At 48.4% G+C, this 22,799-nt stretch overlaps 2 protein-coding genes across 14 annotated transcripts in view; both read left to right on the top strand.

The window, feature by feature from the left end:
- The window catches only part of LOC135973527 (uncharacterized), a 30,963-nt gene extending 17,254 nt beyond the window's left edge, over positions 1 to 13,709 (top strand). Inside the window, exon 2 of the mRNA XM_065557226.1 lies at positions 3,414 to 13,709. Within this exon, the coding sequence (XP_065413298.1) occupies positions 11,762 to 13,633 (1,872 nt within the window). The 5' untranslated portion in view covers positions 3,414 to 11,761 and the 3' untranslated portion in view covers positions 13,634 to 13,709. The remainder of the gene's footprint in view (positions 1 to 3,413) is intronic.
- DIAPH2 (diaphanous related formin 2) overlaps positions 1 to 22,799 on the top strand; it is a 906,188-nt gene that overhangs the window by 100,623 nt on the left and 782,766 nt on the right. The window lies entirely within an intron of this gene.

Here is a 22,799-nt window from a genome sequence, read left to right as displayed (position 1 = left end):
TATCCCCATTGTTATAGCAGCTTGCTGTGTGCTCCACAATCTCTGTGAGAGCAAGGGGGAGACCTTTATGGCGGGGTGGGAGGTTGAGGAAAATAGCCTGGCTGGTGATTACTCACAGCCAGACAGCCGGGCGATTAGAAGAGACCAGCGGGAAGCGCTGTGCATCCGGGAGGCTTTGAAAGCAAAGTTCCTGAGTGAGCAGGGTAACCTGTGACTTTATAGTTTGTGTACTGAGAAGCTAAACCTGCCCCCGTTTCTTTACCCAGTTAATGTTGACTATCCTATCCAGTTACATACCCCCTTCACCCCCCCTCCAACACACGTGTCGAAATAAAAATAGTTCTACTTTGTTAAAGCACACCGTTTTCTTTAATACTGTTTTCGCGGGAATTTTTTAAAACTGGGACGCAGACTGTGGTGCGGGGCGGGTGTAGTGTTGTGACGCGAATGCAGCTTCTAAACTCAAGGATTGACAGGCTCCGCTGCGGTGGGATGCTTGTTTCAACGGAGCCTGTCAACCCTCCTGATCGGGACTGTGTGTATGGGGGGTCTATTTGACTTTGTGGCAGGGGGAGGACGGTTACAGATCCCATGCTGTGTGGCTCTGTCATCCTGCCTAAGGACCGGCGCTTAAGATCTGTAACTGCCCTCCCCCGCCACAAAGTCACAGAGCAACCCACCCCCCCCCCCAACATTACATCAAAACAACCTCCCAGACTAACCGGGGCAACTAGTCACTGCATCACTGCACTGTGTATGTGCCCTGCTGCTGTGCCTGCCCCCGACTATGTACCCTGCCAAAGGAGACTGTCCTGTCCAATTACCAACCCCCTTTCCCCTCCTCCTCCAAAAGAACATGATTGAAACAGTAGTTAACAGAAACGAATTTTTTATTATCAACTACACATGGCATTGGGAGGTGAAACTTGGACGGGGGCTTGTGTCAGGCGGGAAGGAAAGAACTTTTCAAATTTTGGGAAATGATAGCCTTCTGCTACTAGAGCTCTCTGCAGGGGTGGAGTGAGACTTAGCAGGGACTCTGCCGCCTCTCCTTCTTTGCACTTTGGGTGAGGTGGGTATGGGACTTGGTGGCGGGGGAGGGCGGTTAGAGATGGACTGCAGCGGGGCTCTGTCCTCCTGCCTCCGTTCCTGCAGAACATCCACAAGGCGCCGGAGCGTGTCCGTTTGCTCCCTCAGTAGTCCAAGCAGCGTTTGAGTCGCCTGCTGGTCTTCCTGCCGCCACCTCTCCTCCCGATCCATGTTGGCTTGGTGCATTCGGGTCAAGTTCTCCCGCCACTGGGTCTGCTGTGCTGCCTGGGCTTGGGAAGAGGCCATAAGTTCAGAGAACATGTCCTCCCGTGTCCTCTTCTTCCTACGCCTAATCCGCGCTAGCCTCTGGGAGTGTGATTCCAGGCTAGGTTGTGAGACAGTCGCAGACGGGGCTGTGGAAATGGGAAAAAGGGAGTGAATTCCTCACAAAGATAAATGTAGTTGTGAACAAAGAACATAGTCTTTCTCTGTGAACAAGACCATGCACAGCACCTTTCACATGCGCACTCAGCACAAGGTCGAATTCTCGGCCTTCGCATTCAGTGCCTGGGGTCTTGAACAGCACACTTGAGAAGCGAGGCAGCACAACGGAATTTCTGTTGCAGGCAGACATGGTAAGCCGTACACTTGTGGCAGTTTAAAACTTTTATATTACCACTGGCCTCATTTCACATTTAAATCAATGTCAGTCCCTGCTGCCAGCAATCCGGCAAGCGGGAACTCTGCCCCTGTCCCACCCCCTCGCGGCTGTCCCCGGGAACGATCCCTTTCGGCTGCCCCTCTCCCGCCTCCACCGCGTGGCTGCAAACCAGCGGTTACAGTTCTGTAAAGGAACGGGAAAGCAGTCCCAACACTAACATTCCCCTACCTAATTAAAAGCAGGTCACCATGGCCGACATCACCCTGATGAGGATCTCCGAGAGCGACAAAGAGAGAATGCTCCGGGAAAGCCTCCAAAGACCAGGGCCGTATGCCGCCCTGCTGTGCAGAGCAATGATCCCCGAGTACTTGATAATCTCGTGGCGCGGCAACGTGTCGTACTTCGGAGGACCCAATAAGGCCGCTCTCCCCAAGAACCTCATGCAACGGCTTTCAAGTTACCTCCAGGAGAGCTTCATCGAGATGTCCCAGGAGGATTACTGCTCTATCCCCGGACACATAGACCGCATTTTACTGTAGCTGCAGTAGCAGGGAATAAACAGTAGAGCGGCTTGTGCAGGACAATCACTGAAAACCGGACATTGCTAGATTTCTTTTCAAAACTTGCACTGCCCATTACTAAACCGTTAAGCGCCTAGGGCACACTAATCATGAACAACCCATTCTTTTAATTGTTAATATTCCTGTTTTGTTAAAAATAAATGTTTAGATGTTTACAACACTTACTGGCTGATCCTTCACCAGATTCTGTGTCCGGGGTAACGGCTGGGGACGCTTCGTAGGGGATCTCTGTAAGGGTGATGAAGAGATCCTGGCTGTCGGGGAAATCAGCGTTGTGAGAGCTGCCGACTGCCTCGCCCTCCTCATCTCCTTCCTCATCTTCCCCGTCCCCTAACATGTCCGAGGAACCGGCCGTGGACAGTATCCCATCCTCAGAGTCCACGGTCACTGGTGGGATAGTGGTGGCGGCAGCACCGAGGATGGAATGCAGTGCCTCGTAGAAACGGGATGTCTGGGGATGGGATCCGGAGCGTCCGTTTGCCTCTTTGGTCTTCTGGTAGCCTTGTCTCAGCTCCTTGATTTTCATGCGGCACTGCGTTGCATCCCGGCTGTATCCTCTCTCTGCCATGTCTTTAGAGATCTTCTCGTAGATCTTTGCATTCCTTCTTTTGGATCGCAGCTCGGAAAGCACGGACTCATCGCCCCACACAGCGATGAGATCCAAGACTTCACGATCAGTCCATGCTGGGGCTCTCTTTCTATTCCCAGACTGCACGGCCATCACTGCTGGAGAGCTCTGCATCGTTGCCAGTGCTGCTGTGCTCGCCACGATGTCCAGACAGGAAATGAGATTCAAACTGGCCAGACAGGAAAAGGAATTCAAATTCAAATTTTCCCGGGGCTTTTCCTGTGTGGCTGGTCAGAGCATCCGAGCTCGCACTGCTGTCCAGAGCGTCAACAGAGTGGTGCACTGTGGGATAGCTCCCGGAGCTATTAGCGTCGATTTCCATCCACACCTAGCCTAATTCGACATGGCCATGTCGAATTTAGCGCTACTCCCCTCGTCGGGGAGGAGTACAGAAGTCGAATTAAAGAGACCTCTATGTCGAACTAAATAGCATCGCAGTGTGGACAGGTGCAGGGTTAATTCGATTTAACGGCGCTAACTTCGACATAAACGCCTAATGTAGACCAGGCCTAAGTCTCTGGCTACCAGTAAGAGACTTCTTAGGAGATCTAATACTCAGTGACCAATCCCCAAGAAGGCTACAGAGACGTCCGGTCCCAAGGGGAGTTCCATGGAGGCTCTGGGTGATCCCGGTACCCAGAGAACATCAAGTGTCCTCTGAGCCAGACTACAAAACAGGACTCTGATACTGAGGTTGTCTACTTCTGAACAAAAATCTGAAACAGCAGAAATTCAGGATGGTAATCCTTGCAGCTAGAATTCCCTCCCTGGATTCTGGGGATTGGCTTGTGACTCTTGACCTTGAAGATTGCGTATTTTAATGTAGTGATTCATCCCTCTTAGAAGAGGTTTCTTTGTTTCATAGTCAACTGTGACCACTACCAGTACTGTATGCTTTCTTTTAGTCTCTCCTCTGCCCTAAGGGTATTCTCAAAGATTATGGCAGTTGTAGCTTCTCTCCTACATTGTCCAGAGAAAATAGTCTTCCCTCATCTCGACGACTTGTTACTCAGGGGCTGTACTTGTGAAGAGATGTGGTTGTCAACACAAGCAAGGTCACTATGAACTGCTTAGGCCTTCAACTCAGTTATGAAATCTGCTTTGATACCTGTATAGTGCACAGATTACATTGGAGCTTCTCTGGATGTGGCAACGGCCAGGGCTTACCTACCTATGGGTAGGTTTATCACCCTACAGAATTTTGCCTCAAAGATTGAGCTCAGTCCTCAAATCTCAACAAGAAGGTGTCTTCAACTTTTAGAGCACATGGCAACTGGTAGTTTTGTAACTCAGAGCACCGGGTTAAACCTCCGATGCCTCCACAGATGGCTTAAGAGACTAAAAGACTAAAACTTGGGGGGGGGGGGAAGAAGGAGGGGTGCTTTGGAGGAGGTTGGTGCTGGTGCTGTGGTGGGAGGGGGAGCAGGGCACGGCCCAGGACCGCTACTGGTGGTGGGGAGGGAGGGTTGGCAGGGGCTTTCTACCCGCCTCTGTGTCCCTGCAGCTCCTAGGTGGCGGAGGAAGGGGCCAGGACAGGGGTTCTTCTGCTGCTCCCGCCACCTGTTCAACAGACGTACAACAGGTATTAAAACAACAGAAAGTAATCTACGAGAAATACCTGCCTCCAGAAGTGGAAGAGATTTCATCAGTTCTATGTACCAGTCAACAAGTTTCTTCAGTTCACTTTTTTCTTTCCACCATCCTTAACTAGCAGTTGGAGTTAAAAAGATGAGATCTTGCCATAGTTCTGTCAAGGTTCACTTGGCCACTGTCATTGCCTTGCACTCCTGGATAGGGGTTTTTTTCATTTTTTTTCCTCATCCCATGACTTCCACATTTATCAGAAGCCGTATGTGAACTTAGTTCCACACAGTAGAAAATCTTCCCCTTTATGGGACTTATTCTTAGTCACCTTATGAAACACCCCTTTGAGCCACTAGCTACATGTTCATTGCTTCACCTATTCATGAAAGCAGCTTTTCTGGTGGCCATCACTTTTGCCCAGAAGGTCAGAGAACTGAAGACTTCAATGACAGATCTTCCCTTCACGGTGTTTTTTCAGAATGAGGTGGTATGGTAACCACATCCCAAGTTTTTATCCAAGGTGTCCTCTGAATTTCATATAAACCAGACTATCTGTCTTCAACTCTTTTTAATGAAACCATATCAGATTAGATGACTGGAGGGTGTTGGCCTTCTGTCAGGACAGAACCAAATCTTTCCAAAATTCTCCTACATTATTTGTTTGAATTATGGAAAATCCAAAGGATCCGCAATCTCCACATGAACTAGGTCTTGGATGTATTATTTCATGTTATGACTCTGCTCAGATTTAACCTCCTTCTAGAAGCACTAGCCCATTCTACAAGATCACAGTCTACATCCATTGCATTACTTAAAGATGTTCCAGTTACTGAGATCTGCGGGCCTAGATCAAATGCTGCAATTGGCAATACCATTCTGTCTTCTGTAGTAGACTTTGTTCTGAAGCTCCATCCTCCTTATTGGATACTGTTCGGGAGGCATCTGAAGTGGAACATCCACAGGGCACTCTTCCAAGAAAGCGAGGTTATTCACCTTGGGCAATAACTAGAGTTCCTTGAGATGAGTGTCCCTATGGGTGCTCTATTACCCGCCCTGCTTCCTTTTTGCTTCAGTTTTTCCGTATGGGTTTTCTGGCAGAGAAGGAATTGGGTGTGGTTTGTCTGTGCAGACTTACATAGCCTCGGTACGGGGTATAAGGACGTGTAGGACATGTGTGGGCCGAAGGAGCACTGCTACCTTTTCAATCAAAGGTATAGAGGCCTGTGTTTTCCTGACGTAGAGCATCCATCGGGCCACACATCCTGAAGAACTCCAGTTACTGCACAAGGTGGGTAACATCTCAAACTCCCAAAGCTGGGCCAGGGCAGGCAGATGGGGCGTTGTCAGTTGTAATGGGAATTGTGAATTTGGCTCAAATGCAATATCTACCAGGATTGTGAAGCCTGGAGGAAGAGCTCTTCAGTTGAAGTAAGAGGAGAGCAGGGTATCAGAGTAGGAGGCAGGTCCACAGGTGGCTGCCTGATACGAAAGTGCTTTTCAGTAGAGGTTTAGAGCTGAGTTTGCAATTCTAGAACAACAACCACTATTAAGACACACCAATGGTATAAGAAGGGGAGGCTGGAAAAGAAGGCAAGCCTGTGCAAAGAAGACCTAGTTCGGTTATGGGTTGGAGTGGGCGGGGCAGGGGCAGGGGAAGAGGAATGGTGTTAAAATTAACAGGAGTACTTGTGGCACCTTAGAGACTAACAAATTTATTAGAGCATAAGCTTTCGTGGACTACAGCCCACTTCTTCGGATGCATATAGAATGGAACATCTATTGAGGAGATATATATACACACATACAGAGAGCATGAACAGGTGGGAGTTGTCTTACCACCTCTGAGAGGCCAATTAAGTAAGAGAAAAAAAACTTTTGAAGTGATAATCAAGCTAGCCCAGTACAGACAGGTTGATAAGAAGTGTGAGAATACTTACAATAGACCCTACGCTACCAGCACTCCCAGCTATCTTCGAGACACCACTGACTTCCTGAGGAAACTACAATCCATCGGTGATCTTCCAGAAAACACCATCCTGGCCACTATGGACGTAGAAGCCCTCTACACCAATATTCCACACAAAGATGGACTACAAGCTATCAGGAACAGTATCCCTGATAATGTCACAGCTAACCTGGTGGCTGAACTTTGTGATTTTGTCCTCACCCACAACTATTTCACATTTGGGGACAATATATACCTTCAAGTCAGCGGCACTGCTATGGGTACCCGCATGGCCCCACAATATGCCAACATTTTTATGGCTGACTTAGAACAACGCTTCCTTAGCTCTCGTCCCCTAACGCCCCTACTCTACTTGCGCTACATTGATGACATCTTCATCATCTGGACCCATGGAAAAGAAGCCCTTGAGGAATTTCACCATGATTTCAATAATTTCCATCCCACCATCAACCTCAGCCTAGATCAATCCATACAAGCGGTCCATTTCCTGGACACTACTGTGCTAATAAGCGATGGTCACATAAATACCACCCTATACCGGAAACCTACTGACCGCTACACTTACCTACATGCCTCCAGCTTCCATCCAGGACACACCACACGATCCATTGTCTACAGCCAAGCTCTAAGATATAACCGCATTTGCTCCAATCCCTCAGATAGAGACAAGCACCTACAAGATCTCTATCAAGCATTCTTAAAACTACAATACCCACCTGCTGAAGTGAAAAAACAGATTGACAGAGCCAGACGAGTACCCAGAAGTCCCTCCTATAAGACAGGCCCAACAAAGAAAATAACAGAACACCACTAGCTGTCACCTTCAGCCCCCAACTAAAACCTCTCCAGCGCATCATCAGAGATCTACAACCTATCCTGAAAGATGATCCTTTACTCTCACAGATCTTGGGAGACATACCTGTCCTCGCTTACAGACAACCCCCCAACCTAAAGCAAATACTCACCAGCAACCACACATCACTGAACAAAACCACTAACCCAGGATCCTATCCTTGTAACAAACCCCGATGCCAACTCTGTCCACATATCTATTCAACTGACATCATCATAGGACCTAATCACATCATCCATACCATCAGGGGCTCGTTCACCTGCACATCTACCAATGTGATATATGCCATCATGTGCCAGCAATGCCCCTCTGCCATGTACATTGGCCGAACAGGACAGTCTCTACGCAAAAGAATTAATGGACACAAATCTGACATCAGGAATCATAATACTCAAAAACCAGTGGGAGAACACTTTAACCTGTCTGGTCATTCAGTGACAGACCTGCGGGTGGCTATATTACAACAGAAAAACTTCAAAAACAGACTCCAACGAGAGACTGCTGAGCTGGAATTGATATGCAAACTAGACACAATCAACTCTGGATTGAATAAGGACTGGGAATGGCTGAGCTATTACAAACATTGAATCTATCTCCCCTTGTAAGTATTCTCACACTTCTTATCAACCTGTCTGTACTGGGCTATCTTGATTATCACTTCAAAAGCTTTTTTTCTCTTACTTAATTGGCCTCTCAGAGTTGGTAAGACAACTCCCACCTGTTCATGCTCTCTGTATGTGTGTATATATATCTCCTCAATATATGTTCCATTCTATATGCATCCGAAGAAGTGGGCTGTAGTCCACGAAAGCTTATGCTCTAATAAATTTGTTAGTCTCTAAGATGCCACAAGTACTCCTGTTTTTTTTGCGGATACAGACTAACACGGCTGCTACTCTGAAACCTGGTGTTAAAATTGCATCTCTCAAGCCCAAAAAGGGATGAAGTGTTAATAAAACCCTTATTTATGGGTAAGTGTGGTCTAGGGTTTTGTGTCAAGTTAACAGCAAGTTATCGCTAAATTATTGCTGTTGTAAAACCCACCAATAAATCTTAACGTTGTATTAAAGATAAAGAAAAAAAAAAAGAAATTAAAGCATTTGAAATGTAAAATGTTAAATAAGGCTTTTATTTTAACAATATCCCTTATTCACTTCAGCTTTAGCTGTAGAGTTTTTAAGGGAAAAACCCTTGTTTGTCAGCCTTTTGGATGGTGGTAACAGTCCTTTCTGAAGAAAAAGTAAGTTAATTGAGATGGTATGGTGCTGCTATAACTACAATTGACTCCTGTCTCCTTGAAGACAAAACAAGACAAACATAAAAGGAAAAAGAAATGAACAGCAACTATAGAAAATATAGCTTCTGTTTCTAATGCTGATTGTTACTTGCCATTTTATTGCTGGAGAAACAGGCATAGCAGGCAGTCACTCTGAGACCTGGCAAACTTGTACCAGAATTGAGCTGTGTAGGGCATTGCTTTTAGCTGCCTCACTGGTCACAGTTTCCTAGCAGTGTTGTGAAAGATGCAGTCTTGGTGAGGTAGCCCACCTCCTCCTAGACAGAAGGCAAAAAGAGAGAGGAAATGGAAGAAATTAAGTGCCCATGAGCACGGGGGATAGTCACTTCCTAGGTATTGGTCAGGAGTTAACCAAAATTGCTGGTGGGAGCAATGTCCTTTGCTTCCTTTTTTCTAATCGAGTCTTGCCAGGATGTCTTTCAGGATTAGGATAATGAAAGCCCACTGTGTCCTCGTGCATCCTGGGGTTTCAGGAGATACTGTCATGGCAGCGACAATGTTGAAATTTTACATCTGAATCCACGTGTCCCTTCTTGGCCTCTGTTCCGTGACCCCTCAGATGAACAATGCCCAAGGAAGTGTGGCACTGCATCCCATTAACATTAGCCAATCAAAACATATTTCAGTGACTTAAACTGAGTAAGTTCTCCCATTTCTAGGACCTTTCAGTTTGTTCTAATATGAACCCAGGACTTAATCAGGAGCCTTGAATATCCCAGACGGCAGTTATTTTAACCAAAACTATCAAGTTTGTACCAGTTCATTTATCATCCACTTCTGCAGACTTTTATAAACAATTTAATGTAAGAAGCTGTATCTTGCACAGATACAGACAGACATCATCTTCCTCTCCAAATGCAAACAGATGGACATCATACCAAATGGACTGAAGGTAAAAAATCCACTGCAATCAACATACTACTCTGACTATGGTGAGAGACTGTGCCACGCACTCTCAAAGAAACTGAGGAACAACCTGATCAGCATCCTGTACAGCAGACAGGAGAAGATCAAGAATGAGCTCTCAGAACTGGAGACTCTCATACAATACCAACCTTCCACACAAACTTCCACGTGGCTGGACTTTACAAAAATGAGACAAGCCATTTACAATGCACACTTCACTTCTCTACAGATGAAAAAGGACAGTAAGCTATCTAAACTCCTACCTGCCAGAGGGGGCTACAACAGTGGTACCCTTAACTCCTCTAACAACATTGTCAATCTTTCCAACCACACACTTAGCCCAGCAGAAGAGTCTGTCCTATCTCGGGGACTCTCTTTCTGTCCCACCATCCCCATGAACACGATACAGTTCTGCGGTGATCTGGAAGCCTACTTTCGTCGTCTCCGACTCAAGGAATATTTTCAACACACCACTGAACAGTGCACTGACCCACAGGAACGCTCCTACCAACACTACAAGAAGAACAACTCTGCGTGGACTCCTCCTGAAGGTCGAAATGACAGACTGGACCTCTACATAGTGCTTCCGCAGACGTGCACAGGCTGAAATTGTGGACAAACAACATCACTTGTCCCATAACCTCAGCCGTACAGAACGCAATGCCATCCACAGCCTCAGAAACAACTCTGACATTATCATCAAAGGGGCTGACAAAGGAGGTGCTGTAGTCATAATGAACAGGTCGGATTATGAAAAGGAGGCTGCCAGGCAGCTCTCCAAGACCACATTCTATAGGCCACTATCCTCTGATTGCACTGAGGAATACCAAAAGAAACTACATCATCTGCTCAAGAAATTCCCAGCTACAGTACGGGAAGAAATCTACATGGACGCACCCCCAGAACCCCGACCAGGGGTATTCTATCTACTACCCAAGATCCATAAACCCAGAAACCCTGGACGCCCCATCATCTCAGGCATTGGCACTCTTACAGCAGGATTATCTGGCTATTTGGACTCTCTCCTCAGACCCTACACTACCAGCACTCCCAGCTATCTTCGAGACACCACCGACTTTCTGAGGAAACTACAATGCATTGGTGTTCTTTCTGAAAACACCATCCTGGCCACCATGGATATAGAAGCACTTTACACCAATGTTCCACATGAGGATGGACTACAAGCTGTCAGGAACAGTATCCCTGATGAGGCCACAGCACGCCTGGTGGCTGAGCTTTGTGACTTTGTCCTCACCCACAACCACTTCAGATTTGGGGACAACTTATACCTTCAAGTCAGTGGCACTGCTGTGGGTACCCGCATGGCCCCACAGTATGCCAACATTTTTATGTCTGAGGTAGAACAATGCTGCTTCTTTGAGTGATTGTTCACGTCCATTACACATTAGGTGTACGCACGCCGCGTGCACGGACGTCGGAAACTTTTTCCCTTAGCGGCTCCTGTCGGGCCGGCAGGGCCCCCACCTTCCCGCCAGAGCGGCGCCCCGCTCCAGGGTATATATATCCCTGCCGACCCGACCCCTCCAGTTCCTTCTTACCGTCTGTGGCGGCGTTGGAACAACTCTGTCTCTCGTCTGAGAGTGTCCCTTAGCATTGTCATTAGTGTTATTTAGCAGTTATCAGTTATTCAGTAGTAGTGTTGAGCTTAGTAGTTAACAGCTCATTAGGGTACTCAAAGTTCCTGCTGTGGTTGCTTTGTCAACCCCGGCACCGGCCCTGGGCGGCGAGGCATGCCGCACGCCCAAGGCTTCAAGGCATGTGCCACGTGCCGCAAGCCTATGCCATTGAGCGACCCCCACGACTTGTGTCTCCGCTGCCTGGGGGAAGCTCACCAGAAAGAGCGCTGCAAGATCTGCAAGGCTTTTAAGCCCAGAACTAAGAAAGAAAGAGACTTTCGCCTTAAGCAGCTGCTCATGGAGACGGCGTTACAGCCCTCCACTTCGGCGGCACAGTCTGCCTCCGTGCGGAGCGCCCCGGCATCGGTGCGGGAACCGGCGCCGGCGGGTCACCCGAAGCCCACGGCACCGACCCAACGGGGGCATGTACGACGCCGGTCGTCTTCGCCGGCAAAATCGAAGGGCCAACCCAAGGCCCGAGGACGCTCCCCGCATAAGAGGGCGGTGCCGATGAAGACCTCGAATGCGCCTAAGGCTGGTACGGCCCCGGCACAGACCCCGGTAGTGGCTCCGGCGCCGAAAGGCCCGTCGAGCCCCGGGATGGGCGCGTCGAGTGAGGATGAAGGGCTGGAGGAGCTCTTGGAGCAGCCCTCCACTCCGGACACATTTGAGGCAGCTAAGGACCTCATTGCATTGTCCGTCGAGGCCCCTACACGTACTGTGGACACTCCGCCGAAGCTGCCATACCAGAGGCAAGCCGGCGATGGTGCGCCCATCACGGTCGCCGTCTCGGCACCGTTCTGGGAACCGGTCCCGGTCGAGCTCCGCCTCGGTGGACTCCCGGTTGCCTTCGGCGCAGGAAGCACCGCAGCAGTCGGGCTTCAACAAGCAATCGGCACCGACTCAGCAACCGAGCACGAGTCAGCACCGCAAGGTGTCGGCGGTACGTTACCCGATGCCGACCAGCCGTAGTCGTTCCCGGTCCTGCGATCACCGGTACCGATCCAGGTCCTGGTCACGGAGGCGCTACTCCCCAAACCCGGACCGGCACCATCCTACGGCTCCACGGTGGCCTTCCAGGTCACCGTCCGTGGTCTCGGGGACTGACTCGGACCGGTACGGCGGGTATGCCCATAGGGCGCAGGCCAACAGGGACTACGAAGCCTATGGCCATTCCCAGTGGGGCCAACTGAGCCAATGGCCATTCTGGACACCCTGGGCCTACCACCAGCAAGGGCCCCCATCGAGGGCCTCGAGATCCGGGCCATCGGGGTACCGGTCCCGCTCCCCGCGGCACTGCCCGCCATCACATAAGGAGGCAACGGTCTCTAGACCACTGGAGTGGGAGGGAGTGGACTCGGCACCGAGCACGGTACCGTCCCAGTCCCACACGGTGGGTCAGGCCCCGGAGGAGCAACCGGTCGATGCCGGGTTGCAGGACAATGAGGATGGGCAGAAGGCCCCGACCTCTTCCTCCTCGCCGGACGAGGCAGTAGCGGGCACGACGGTGTCCGGCCCTCCCCCGATTGACCATCGGGCGCACCAAGACCTGCTTCGTCAGGTAGCCCTCAATCTGGGCTTGCAAGCGGAGGAAACTGTAGAACAGGAGGACCCCATGGTCGACATCTTGAGCCCGGAGGGGCCCTCCAGAGTCGCTCTCCCGATTATACGGACAGTCCAGTCCAACTATAAGACGGTGTGGCCAACGCCGGCCTCCAGTGAACCGACTGCAAGAGGCGTGGAGAGGAAATACTTCGCCCCATCTAGAGGGTTTGACTTCCTCTTTTTACACCCGTCCCCTTGTTCGCTAGTGTTCTCGGCGGTCAACGAGAGAGAGCGTCATGGCCAGCAAGCTCCTGCACCCAAGGGCAAGGAAGCTAAGCGATTAGACTTGTTCGGGAGGAAAGTCTATTCATCTGGGGGCCTTCAGCTGAGGATCGCTAATCAGCAGGCGATTCTAAACAGGCACAATTTTAACTCTTGGGCATCAGTCTCCAAGTTTAAGGACTCCCTACCGCCTGACGCGCATCATGAGTTCACGGCCCTGGTGGACGAGGGGATGGCGGTGGCCAAGACCTCATTGCAGGCCTCCCTTGACTCAGCCGACGCAGCGGCTAGAACAATCGCGTCAGGGGTAGTGATGAGGCGTTCGGCATGGTTACAGGCTTCAGGCCTTCCGCCAGAGGTGCAGACCACACTGCAGGACCTCCCGTTTGAAGGTTCGGGCTTGTTTTCCGACCAAACGGACGCCGGGCTACATAGCCTTAAGGACTCGCGAGCAACCCTTAAGTCGTTGGGTATGCACACGCCGGTGACACAGCGCAAGCCCTTTAAACCTCAGCCACCACAGAGGCAATACCGCCCTCGCCCTCGACACGAACCGTACTGCCGTCGTGGCAAGGATAACAGGCGGAGACGTAACAATACGCCTAACCAGGGCCAGGGTCACGGCCAGGGCAAGCTGCAGCCAGGGAATAAACCAGGCTTTTGAAGCTACGCCCGAGGACAGCGTACCACATTCTATACCGGATCCTCCTCCAAGTTTCAAGGACCACCTGTCCCATTTCTACCGGGCATGGTTGCGCATAACATCGGACCGCTGGGTCCTGCGCACAGTGAAGGCGGGCTATACCCTCCAGTTTTCCTCGCCCCCTCCCTGCCATCCCCCTTCCCCGTCCCTCTTCAGGGACCCCTCTCACGAGCAACTTCTCATGCAGGAGGTGCAGACCCTTCTCGTTGCAGGAGCAGTGGAAGAGGTCCCACCAGACCTAAGGGGAAAAGGATTCTACTCCAGATACTTCCTGATCCCCAAGGCAAAAGGGGGCCTCCGTCCTATTTTGGACCTGCACGACCTAAACAAGTTTCTGATCAAAGCGCGCTTCCGTATGGTCTCCCTTGGAACTATTATCCCATCCCTGGATCCGGGGGATTGGTACGCTGCCCTCGATATGAAAGATGCCTATTTTCACATCGCTATCAATCCGGCCCACAGGCGGTTCCTGCGCTTCGTTATCAACCAGCGCCATTTACGGTCCTGCCTTTCGGCCTGGCATCGGCACCACGAGTATTCACGAAATGCATGTCCATGGTAGCAGCCTTCCTTCGAAAGAGAAGGATGCGTGTGTTCCCGTACTTGGACGACTGGTTTCTCGCGGGCAGGTCAGAGGCCGAGGTCCGATCTCACGTGACGCTGGCCTTGCAGACGTTCGACAGACTCGGCCTCCGGGTCAATGTGCCCAAGTCCACGTTAGTCCCCACACAGAGACTGGACTTCATAGGTGTGACCCTGGAGTTGGTGACTGCGCGGGCAAGCCTCCCAGAGTCACGGTTCCTGACAATTCAGAGGGCCGTAAGCTCAGTCCAAAAATTCCCCACGACAACGGCAAGGTGTTGCATGCAGCTCCTGGGGCATATGGCAGCTTGCACACATGTGGTCAAACATGCCCGCCTAAGGGTCCGGCCTTTGCAGTTGTGGTTTGCCCGAACGTACCGCCCCAACAGAGACCCATTGGATCGAGTGGTGACGATCCCAGATCAGGTGTTGGGCTCACTCCGCTGGTGGCTCGATCAACAACAGGTCTGCGAAGGGATCCCCTTCGCTGCCCCACAGCCCACCCTGACGTTGGTAACAGATGCATCGGACCTGGGTTGGGGAGCGCATCTGGGGGAGCTGCGGACCCAATGGCTGTGGTCCAGAGAAGACAAACTGCTTCACATCAATCTAAAGGTGCTAAGAGCGGTTCGCCTCGCCTGTCAGACCTTCCACGCCACCATAGAAGGTCACAGTGTGGCAGTCCTGACGGACAACACTACCGCCATGATCTATATAAACAAGCAGGGCGGGTCCCGGTCGTCTCCCCTCTGTCGCGAGGCACTCCAATTATGGGACTTTTGTATAGCCCATGCAATCCACCTCATCGCGACGTATCTTCCGGGGATCCAAAACGGCTTAGCGGACCGCCTCAGCCGCTCCTACCGAATGCACGAATGGACGTTGAGGCGAGACGTCCTGCATTCAATCTTCCGGAGGTGGGGCTTTCCCCGGGTTCATCTATTCGCTACCAAGGACAACAGTCAATGCCCTCAGTTCTGCTCATTCCAGAACCTCAGCCAGGGATCATTAGCAGATGCCTTCACGATCCCATGGGGAGGGAGCCTGAAATATGCCTTCCCTCCGTTCCCACTCATACACAAGGTTCTCCTCAAGACCCGCAGGGACAGGGCGGCAATCATACTCATCGCCCCGGCCTGGCCACGCCAGCATTGGTTCACGACCCTGCTGGAATTGTCCATAGCCGACCCAATCACCCTTCCCCTCCATCGCGACCTAGTCACACAAGACAAGGGTCGCCTGCTCCACCCGAACCTGTCTTCGCTACATCTCACGGCGTGGTATCTCTCTGGCTGAACGATGCAGAACACAGGTGCTCTCACCAGGTTCAACAAATCCTCCTTAGTAGTAGGAAGCCCTCTACAAGGGCGACCTACCTGGCAAAATGGAAAAGGTTCTCCCACTGGTGCGAGCCTCAACACATACAGCCTTTACAGGCCTCAGTTCCGTCGATCCTGGACTACTTACTGCACCTCAAGCATCAGGGGCTTGCCCCCGCCTCGATTAGGGTGCATTTAGCCGCCATTTCGGCTTTCCATCCGGGAGAGTTGGGAGTGTCAGTGTTCTCCAACCCCACAGTGGCCCGATTCCTCAAAGGACTGGAGAGGGTGTTTCCCTACTCACGCCCGCCTGTCCCTGCGTGGAGTCTGTACCTAGTCCTAACAAAGCTAATGGGTCCCCCCTTTGAACCCCTAGCCACTTGCTCCCTCACACACCTCTCGTGGAAGGTGGCGTTTCTCGTGGCCATCACATCGGCCAGAAGGGTATCGGAATTGAGGGCCCTTACTTCGGAACCCCCTTATACAGTTTTTCATAAGGATAAGGTGCAACTGAGGCCGCACCCCAAATTCCTTTCAAAAGTGGTATCGCAGTTTCACATGGGGCAGGACATTTGCCTACCGGTGTTCTTTCCTAAACCCCATACGGACCCTCACCACCGCAGCCTACATACCCTTGATGTTCGAAGGGCATTGACATTCTACCTGGAACGGACCAGGTCGTTCCGCAGAACACCTCAGCTGTTCATTGCTATTGCGGAACGTATGAAAGGCTTGCCTATCTTGACACAGCGCTTGTCGGCGTGGATTGTGCATTGTATAAGCACGTGTTATGAGCTCGTCGATGTTCCGGCCCCAGAGATCCGGGCCCACTCGACTAGGGCCCAAGCGTCCTCAACGGCCTTCTTGGCGCAGGTCCCTATCCAGGAGATCTGTAGGGCGGCCACCTGGTCGTCCGTGCATACGTTCACAGCCCACTACGCGATCCATCATCAGACCAGAGAGGACGCGATGGTCGGACAGGCTGTGCTACAGTCAGTTGTACCTTGACTCCTACCCACCTCCAATGGTAAGCTTGGGAATCACCTAATGTGTAATGGACGTGAACAATCACTCGAAGAAGAAAGAACGGTTACTTACCTTCTGTAACTGTTGTTCTTCGAGATGTGTTGTTCACGTCCATTACACTTTCCCGCCCTCCTTCCCCTCTGTCGGGGTCTCCGGCAAGAAGGAACCGGAGGGGTCGGGTCGGCAGGGATATATATACCCTGGAGCGGGGCGCCGCTCTGGCGGGAAGGTGGGGGCCCTGCCGGCCCGACGGGAGCCGCTAAGGGAAAAAGTTTCCGACGTCCGTGCACGCGGCGCTCGTACACCTAATGTGTAATGGACGTGAACAACACATCTCGAAGAACAAAAGTTACAGAAGGTAAGTAACCGTTCTTTCCTCAGTTCTCATCCCCTAGTGCCCTTCCTCTACGTGCGCTACATTGATGACATCTTCATCCTATGGACTCACGGAAAGGAGGCCCTTGAAGAATTCCACCTGGACTTCAACAATTTCCACCCCACCATCAACCTCAGCCTGGACCAGTCCACACAAGAGATCCACTTCCTGGACACTACAGTGCAAATAAATGATGGGCACATAAACACCATCCTATACCGGAAACCTCCTGACCGCTATACATACCTACATGCCTCCAGCTTCCATCCAAGACACATCACACGATCCATTGTCTACAGCCAAGCCCTAAGATACAAGCGAATTTGCTCCAACCCTTCAGACAGAGACAAACACCTACAAGATCTTTATCAAGCATTCGTAAAACTACAATACCCACCTGGGGAAGTGAGGAAACAGATTGACAGAGCAAGACGGGTAACCAGAAATCACCTACTGTAGGACAGGCCCAACAAGGACAATAACGGAACACCACTGGCCATCACATACTGCCCCCCAGCTAAAACCTCTCCAGCGCATTATCCACGATCTACAGCCTATCCTGGAAAATAATCCCTCACTCTCACAGACCTTGGGAGGCAGGCCAGTCCTCGCTTACAGATAACCCCCCAACCTGAAGCAAATACTCACCAGCAACTACACACCACACCACAGAAACACCAACCCAGGAACCAATCCCTGTAGCAAACCTCGTTGCCTACTCTGTCCCCATATCTACTCTGGTGACACCATCAGAGGACCCAACCACATCAGCCACACCATCAAGGGCTCATTCATCTGCACATCCACTAATGTTATATATGCCATCATGTGCCAGCAATGCCCCTCTGCCATGTACATTGGCCAAACCGGACAGTCCCTCCGCAAAAGAATAAATGGACACAAATTGGACATCAGGAATGGTAACATACATAAGCCAGTAAGTGAACACTTCAATCTCCCTGGTCATTCTATTACAGATTTAAAAGTCACTATCATTGAACAAAAAAACTTCAGAAACAGACTTCAAAGAGAAACAGCAGAACTAAAATTCATTTGCAAATTTAACACCATTAATCTGGGCTTGAATAGGGACTGGGAGTGGCTGGCTCATTATAGAAGCAGCTTTTCCTCTCCTGGAGTTGGCACCACCTCATCTATTATTGGGAGTGGACTACATCCACCCTGATTGAATTGCCCCTGTCAACACTGGTTCTCCACTTGCGAAGTAACTCCCTGCTCTCCATGTGTCAGTATATAATGTCTGCATCTGTAACTTTCACTCTATGCATCCGAAGAAGTGAGGTTTTTACCCATGAAAGCTTATCCCCAAATAAATCTGTTAATCTTAAAGGTGCCACCAGACTCCTTGTTGTTTTTGAGATGGGAGTGTTTCCTTAGACCACAGTACATGTCCAAGTTACCTTCTGTTGTGCAGAGACGAGGGTTTTTGGTTTTTTTCCTATGGAGCTGTCATGCGATAATTTGTGAATACAGTATGTTCACCTAGTTGTTGGGATGGTGTTTACTGTACGAATACGTTGTTTTAACTCCATAGGGGTCTGTCTGGAAGGAGGTAACTATTTTCAGCCATTTTTCTATCAGCAAATACTTAAGGGACAACATCAGAACTATTAGGTATGATGACTTCATTTCAGTCTCTGGCCACTGTATGAAAGTGGTTCAACCAGGAATGACCAAGACCCTGCAAACACAGGAGAGAAAAGAACTCAGGCAGGTTTTAAATGCCGCTTCTTGCCCTGAGTGTTTAGGATGGAACCAGACTCAGCCATAGGAATCCAGTGGGAGGTGTCCGGAGAAGCCCAGTCATTGAATAGTGCCTGTAGTTGATAAAAACTCTGGTAAACCATATGGTGAGTGAGGCAGGTTCAAAAGTAGTCCATGACTGTTAATTGAAGGGCATCTTGTTTTGAAGCCAAATTGTGACACTAGAAAAATACAAAAGGGAGGTTAGTAAAGATAGTCATTCAACAGTTAATGCGTAGGGAGGGGGTGGACTTCAGAGCCCAAGCGCCTGCCTGAGCTGCATCTTCAAAGCAGGTCTGCACAGCTATTTTTAGTGTGCTAGCCTGAGTCCTGTTTGCCTGAGTGTGTCAGGCTGTTCTTGAAGGCTTGCTTCCACGGGCTGTGTAGACAAAGGGTTAGTGACAACTTAACAGCTGCTGCCGAGAGAGTAGGGGGATGTAATAAAAACAGTGGAGAGAGATTGTTCATGGTGATTTGTACATCATTCATATTACGGAGGAACACTGTATTGTAGTTTTCCATTCCAAACTGTGAGCATGCATTTAATGTAGATATGCTGGGGACCTGGCCATTGTCGGTGCAAAGCATGAATCCACATTACCATATACTTTTATATGTCAATTACAGTCACTCACCACCTTCTATATTTAACAATAGCTGAATAGAGCCAAGTTGGTGATACCTTGCTTCCAGAGTGTGGATCAGGTTTCCATCCTCTGGCCTAACTCTTAGCTCTCGTGTGCTTGCCCCAGTTACCCTTATATTATTCTGTGCATAGGAAATAAGCTTGTATCTCTGGAGCACAGGCATAAGAGGCTTTTTGTGAGAAGCTAAGTTAAGCAGTTGGACCGCTGCATTCTATACCAATTGAATTCTGAGTTCATGCTTAAACCCAGTGTATGTAGCTGCATGTACTGTGCAGCTGCTTGCTCAATTAGCTCAGCGTCTTGTGGGGAGCATATTGTAAAAAGACTGCACTTTTTTCACTAAACTTGAAAGCACAATTTGTGGATTCAGTTTTGATCTGTAAAGAAAGTCCTTTATGATCTGAGTTTTAAGTATATTAGCAATTGTTTATCTCCTTGACTTACACCTCTACCCCGATAGAACGCTGTCCTCAGGAATCAAAATATCTTACTGCAATTTTGGATGAAACCGCATTATATCGAACTTGCTTTGATCCGCTAGAGTGCGGGAACGCGTCCGTCCCCCCCCCCCCCCGGAGCGCTGCTTTACCACGTTCTATCCGAATTCGTGTTATATCAGGGTAAAGGTGTATATTGTAATAGTTGAGATGAACTAGAATGCTCCAGTTCATGTCCCGTAGATGTCAAGAGCTAGGGAGATGTGCTGAAAATAGAAAGCTGTCTAGTTAACTTTCTATTAGTTTCCAAGGACTTCTCTCAGGGCTGGTCCACACTAACCCCCCAGTTCGAACGAAGATACGCAATTTCAGCTACGTGAATAATGTAGCTGAAGTCGAAGCACCTTAGTTCGAACTACAAGGTACTTACCGCGGGTCCACACGCGGCAGGCAGGCTCCCCTGTCGACTCCGCTTACTCCTCTCGTGGAGCAGGAGTACCGGTGTCGCTGGCGAGCACTTCCGGGATCGATTTATCGCGTCTAGACAAGACACGATAAATCGATCCCAGAAGATCAATTGCTTACCGCTGAACCCGGAGGTAAGTATAGACGTACCCTCAGTGGGATAGTGGTGAAAAAATAAACTGAGGCTTTACAATGTTTCTATGAGTTGGAGAGGGTGTTTTGGTTTGAATTGCAAAGCATTTTTAATATATTTGTAAATCTATACATACGCCTCAAGTTTTGAGCTGGACCTGTTGGAAAATTGATTGTTCTTTTTTGAGTGCTCGCTCATGTTGATTCCATTACCCGCCCACCCGCCCCTATCTTGGAGTTGCTGGCAAGAAAGAACTGAGAGGGCATAGTGTTGGCGGCGCCTGATATACTGATGCATGAGTATGGCACTCAAGGGGGCGCCTCAGCCAATCCTACATATGCTGCTAAGCCAAAAGTCTGACTGTGCAGGTGGCATGCGCATACCTAGAATGGAATGGACATGAGCAATACATCTCAAAGAACAATAGTTACAAAAGGTAGGTAACTGTTTTTTCTTATGGCAGTTTCTATGACTATCATTTTCACTGTAGTTTGCCAGTTGTTGGCACTCCCCCTTTACTGCTAGTACTAGTAAGTTTTCATTAGCACGTAAAAATCTCAAATTCAGACAGAATATTTTTAGAGGAAATAGTTTTTACATTATTTTGATAATTTTTGTTATTGCTAAGGCTATTTGTTTAAATAAATATTAAGTTGTTAGCCTTTATCATCTTTGGGTATTTCTTTTCATAGGGTTTCTATGAGAATCCTTATTCAAATATTTGTCAGTATCATCTAAGTTTAAGGTCCTTTAACAGGGAAAATGGTTATTGAAATGAATGTTCAGATGAAGCAGGAAGTTTTTGAAATAATGTGGCATTATTCTATATGCTTCAGCTAACTTTTAAGGTTTTCATTAATTGACTGCATATAAATTCAGGAGGGACTAGAAGTTTTAATACGTTTCTGTCAATCAAGCTTCCGAATGCAATCTAGATGATATTGATGTTTCTCAGCTCAGTTTCACTTAAGCGTGGAAAAGAGTAAATAAGAATAATTCTAGGAAATGTACCATGACACACACACACTTTTTAAACAGTGTTTAGTGTATTGCAGAGGAAGCAATCATCATGTCGGTATGTCATTTAATCTACTTTAAATCCATTTTTTTCATTGTGGGAATATTGAATGCAGTATTGCATTTGATAGAACTGTTTGCTTTTAACATTCAAGTTGTAACTTGCTAATGATAATGATTTTTGGAAGTATTTTAGAAAAGAGAACACATTTTTTCCTATTGTGTCACTAATGTGGCTGCATATATGTACTGGTTCCATTGATCCGAAGGCATTTTTACTGCCAAAATTTCTTTGTAAAAATATTTCTGTCACATTCTCACTTCACCAGAAATCAAACAAAACGCTTGAAAAGTAATCCAGGTCAGTGTATACTATTCATAAGGGCAAATTGCAGTCTTTGTTCCCTACCAAAGAATAATCTTTTATCTTTATCTACGATCATCCTCTCCACTACATACTTAGACATAATTATTTAGAAATATAGATTGTTGACATGGTGCTGATCCAGCAGAATTGATAAACATCTTTAACATCATACAACAATTGCTAACTTGGTGTAACATTTTAAAGTGGTATGTCCTATGGTAATATATTTCACACTTGTCTATAGCTATGGGAAACAGTCCCATTGACTTTTAATGGGGTGTAGGCATCTAAGTCATCTCGATGCTTTTAAAAGATATTTAGAAGACCATTGTATTGAAAAAGCTTGGTTTTATGGCAAAATTCTCATCACAACTGTGTTACAGAGGTTGTGTATGTTGGTTTATGAGGGCCTACTTTTGTTGATTGCGCTCAAGCAATACATTTATAATCCTTTATTTCCCATTTTAGTAGGAGATAAATGAACAATTTACTCTACTTATTCAACAGGTGATTTTAAGAAATGTCTAATCCATTAATAACTGAAATACAGATGTGTTCATTTGGGGTGGCATTAGCTTAGTAAAGGTGTGTTGAATCATTTCAGTAATGTAAGAATTCAATGTGTTAGTTTAATTATAGTCCAGTTCATAGTTGCTTGAAGTAGGGTCTAATCCCACATTTATATGTTAACATTACATGAGATAAGTATGTCATTTTATTGATTGCTATAAAACTACAACCGTCAGCAAGGTGAGATGGCATTAAATTATTCTAATTAAGATGCAGATTTACAACTGAGAAGCTATGTAGGATAGCCATATGAAGGGAAGTCCACTTTTATCCTAACCATTAAAACAAAGTACAGAAATCCCAAGAAGGCACTTGAGATTGTAATCTAGATGTGTAAACTTTATTGTCCTAAAGATTAGGGGAAGAACAAGAAAATCACAAAAAATTCTTAAAATGAATATTTTATTGAAAATAATAAAACCTT

This window comes from Chrysemys picta, chromosome 9, assembly GCF_011386835.1.
Source record: "Chrysemys picta bellii isolate R12L10 chromosome 9, ASM1138683v2, whole genome shotgun sequence".
NCBI classification, from domain to species: Eukaryota; Metazoa; Chordata; order Testudines; family Emydidae; genus Chrysemys; species Chrysemys picta.
Note: the sequence above shows the minus strand (reverse complement) of the source record. Positions and strands in the feature narration are given on the sequence as shown.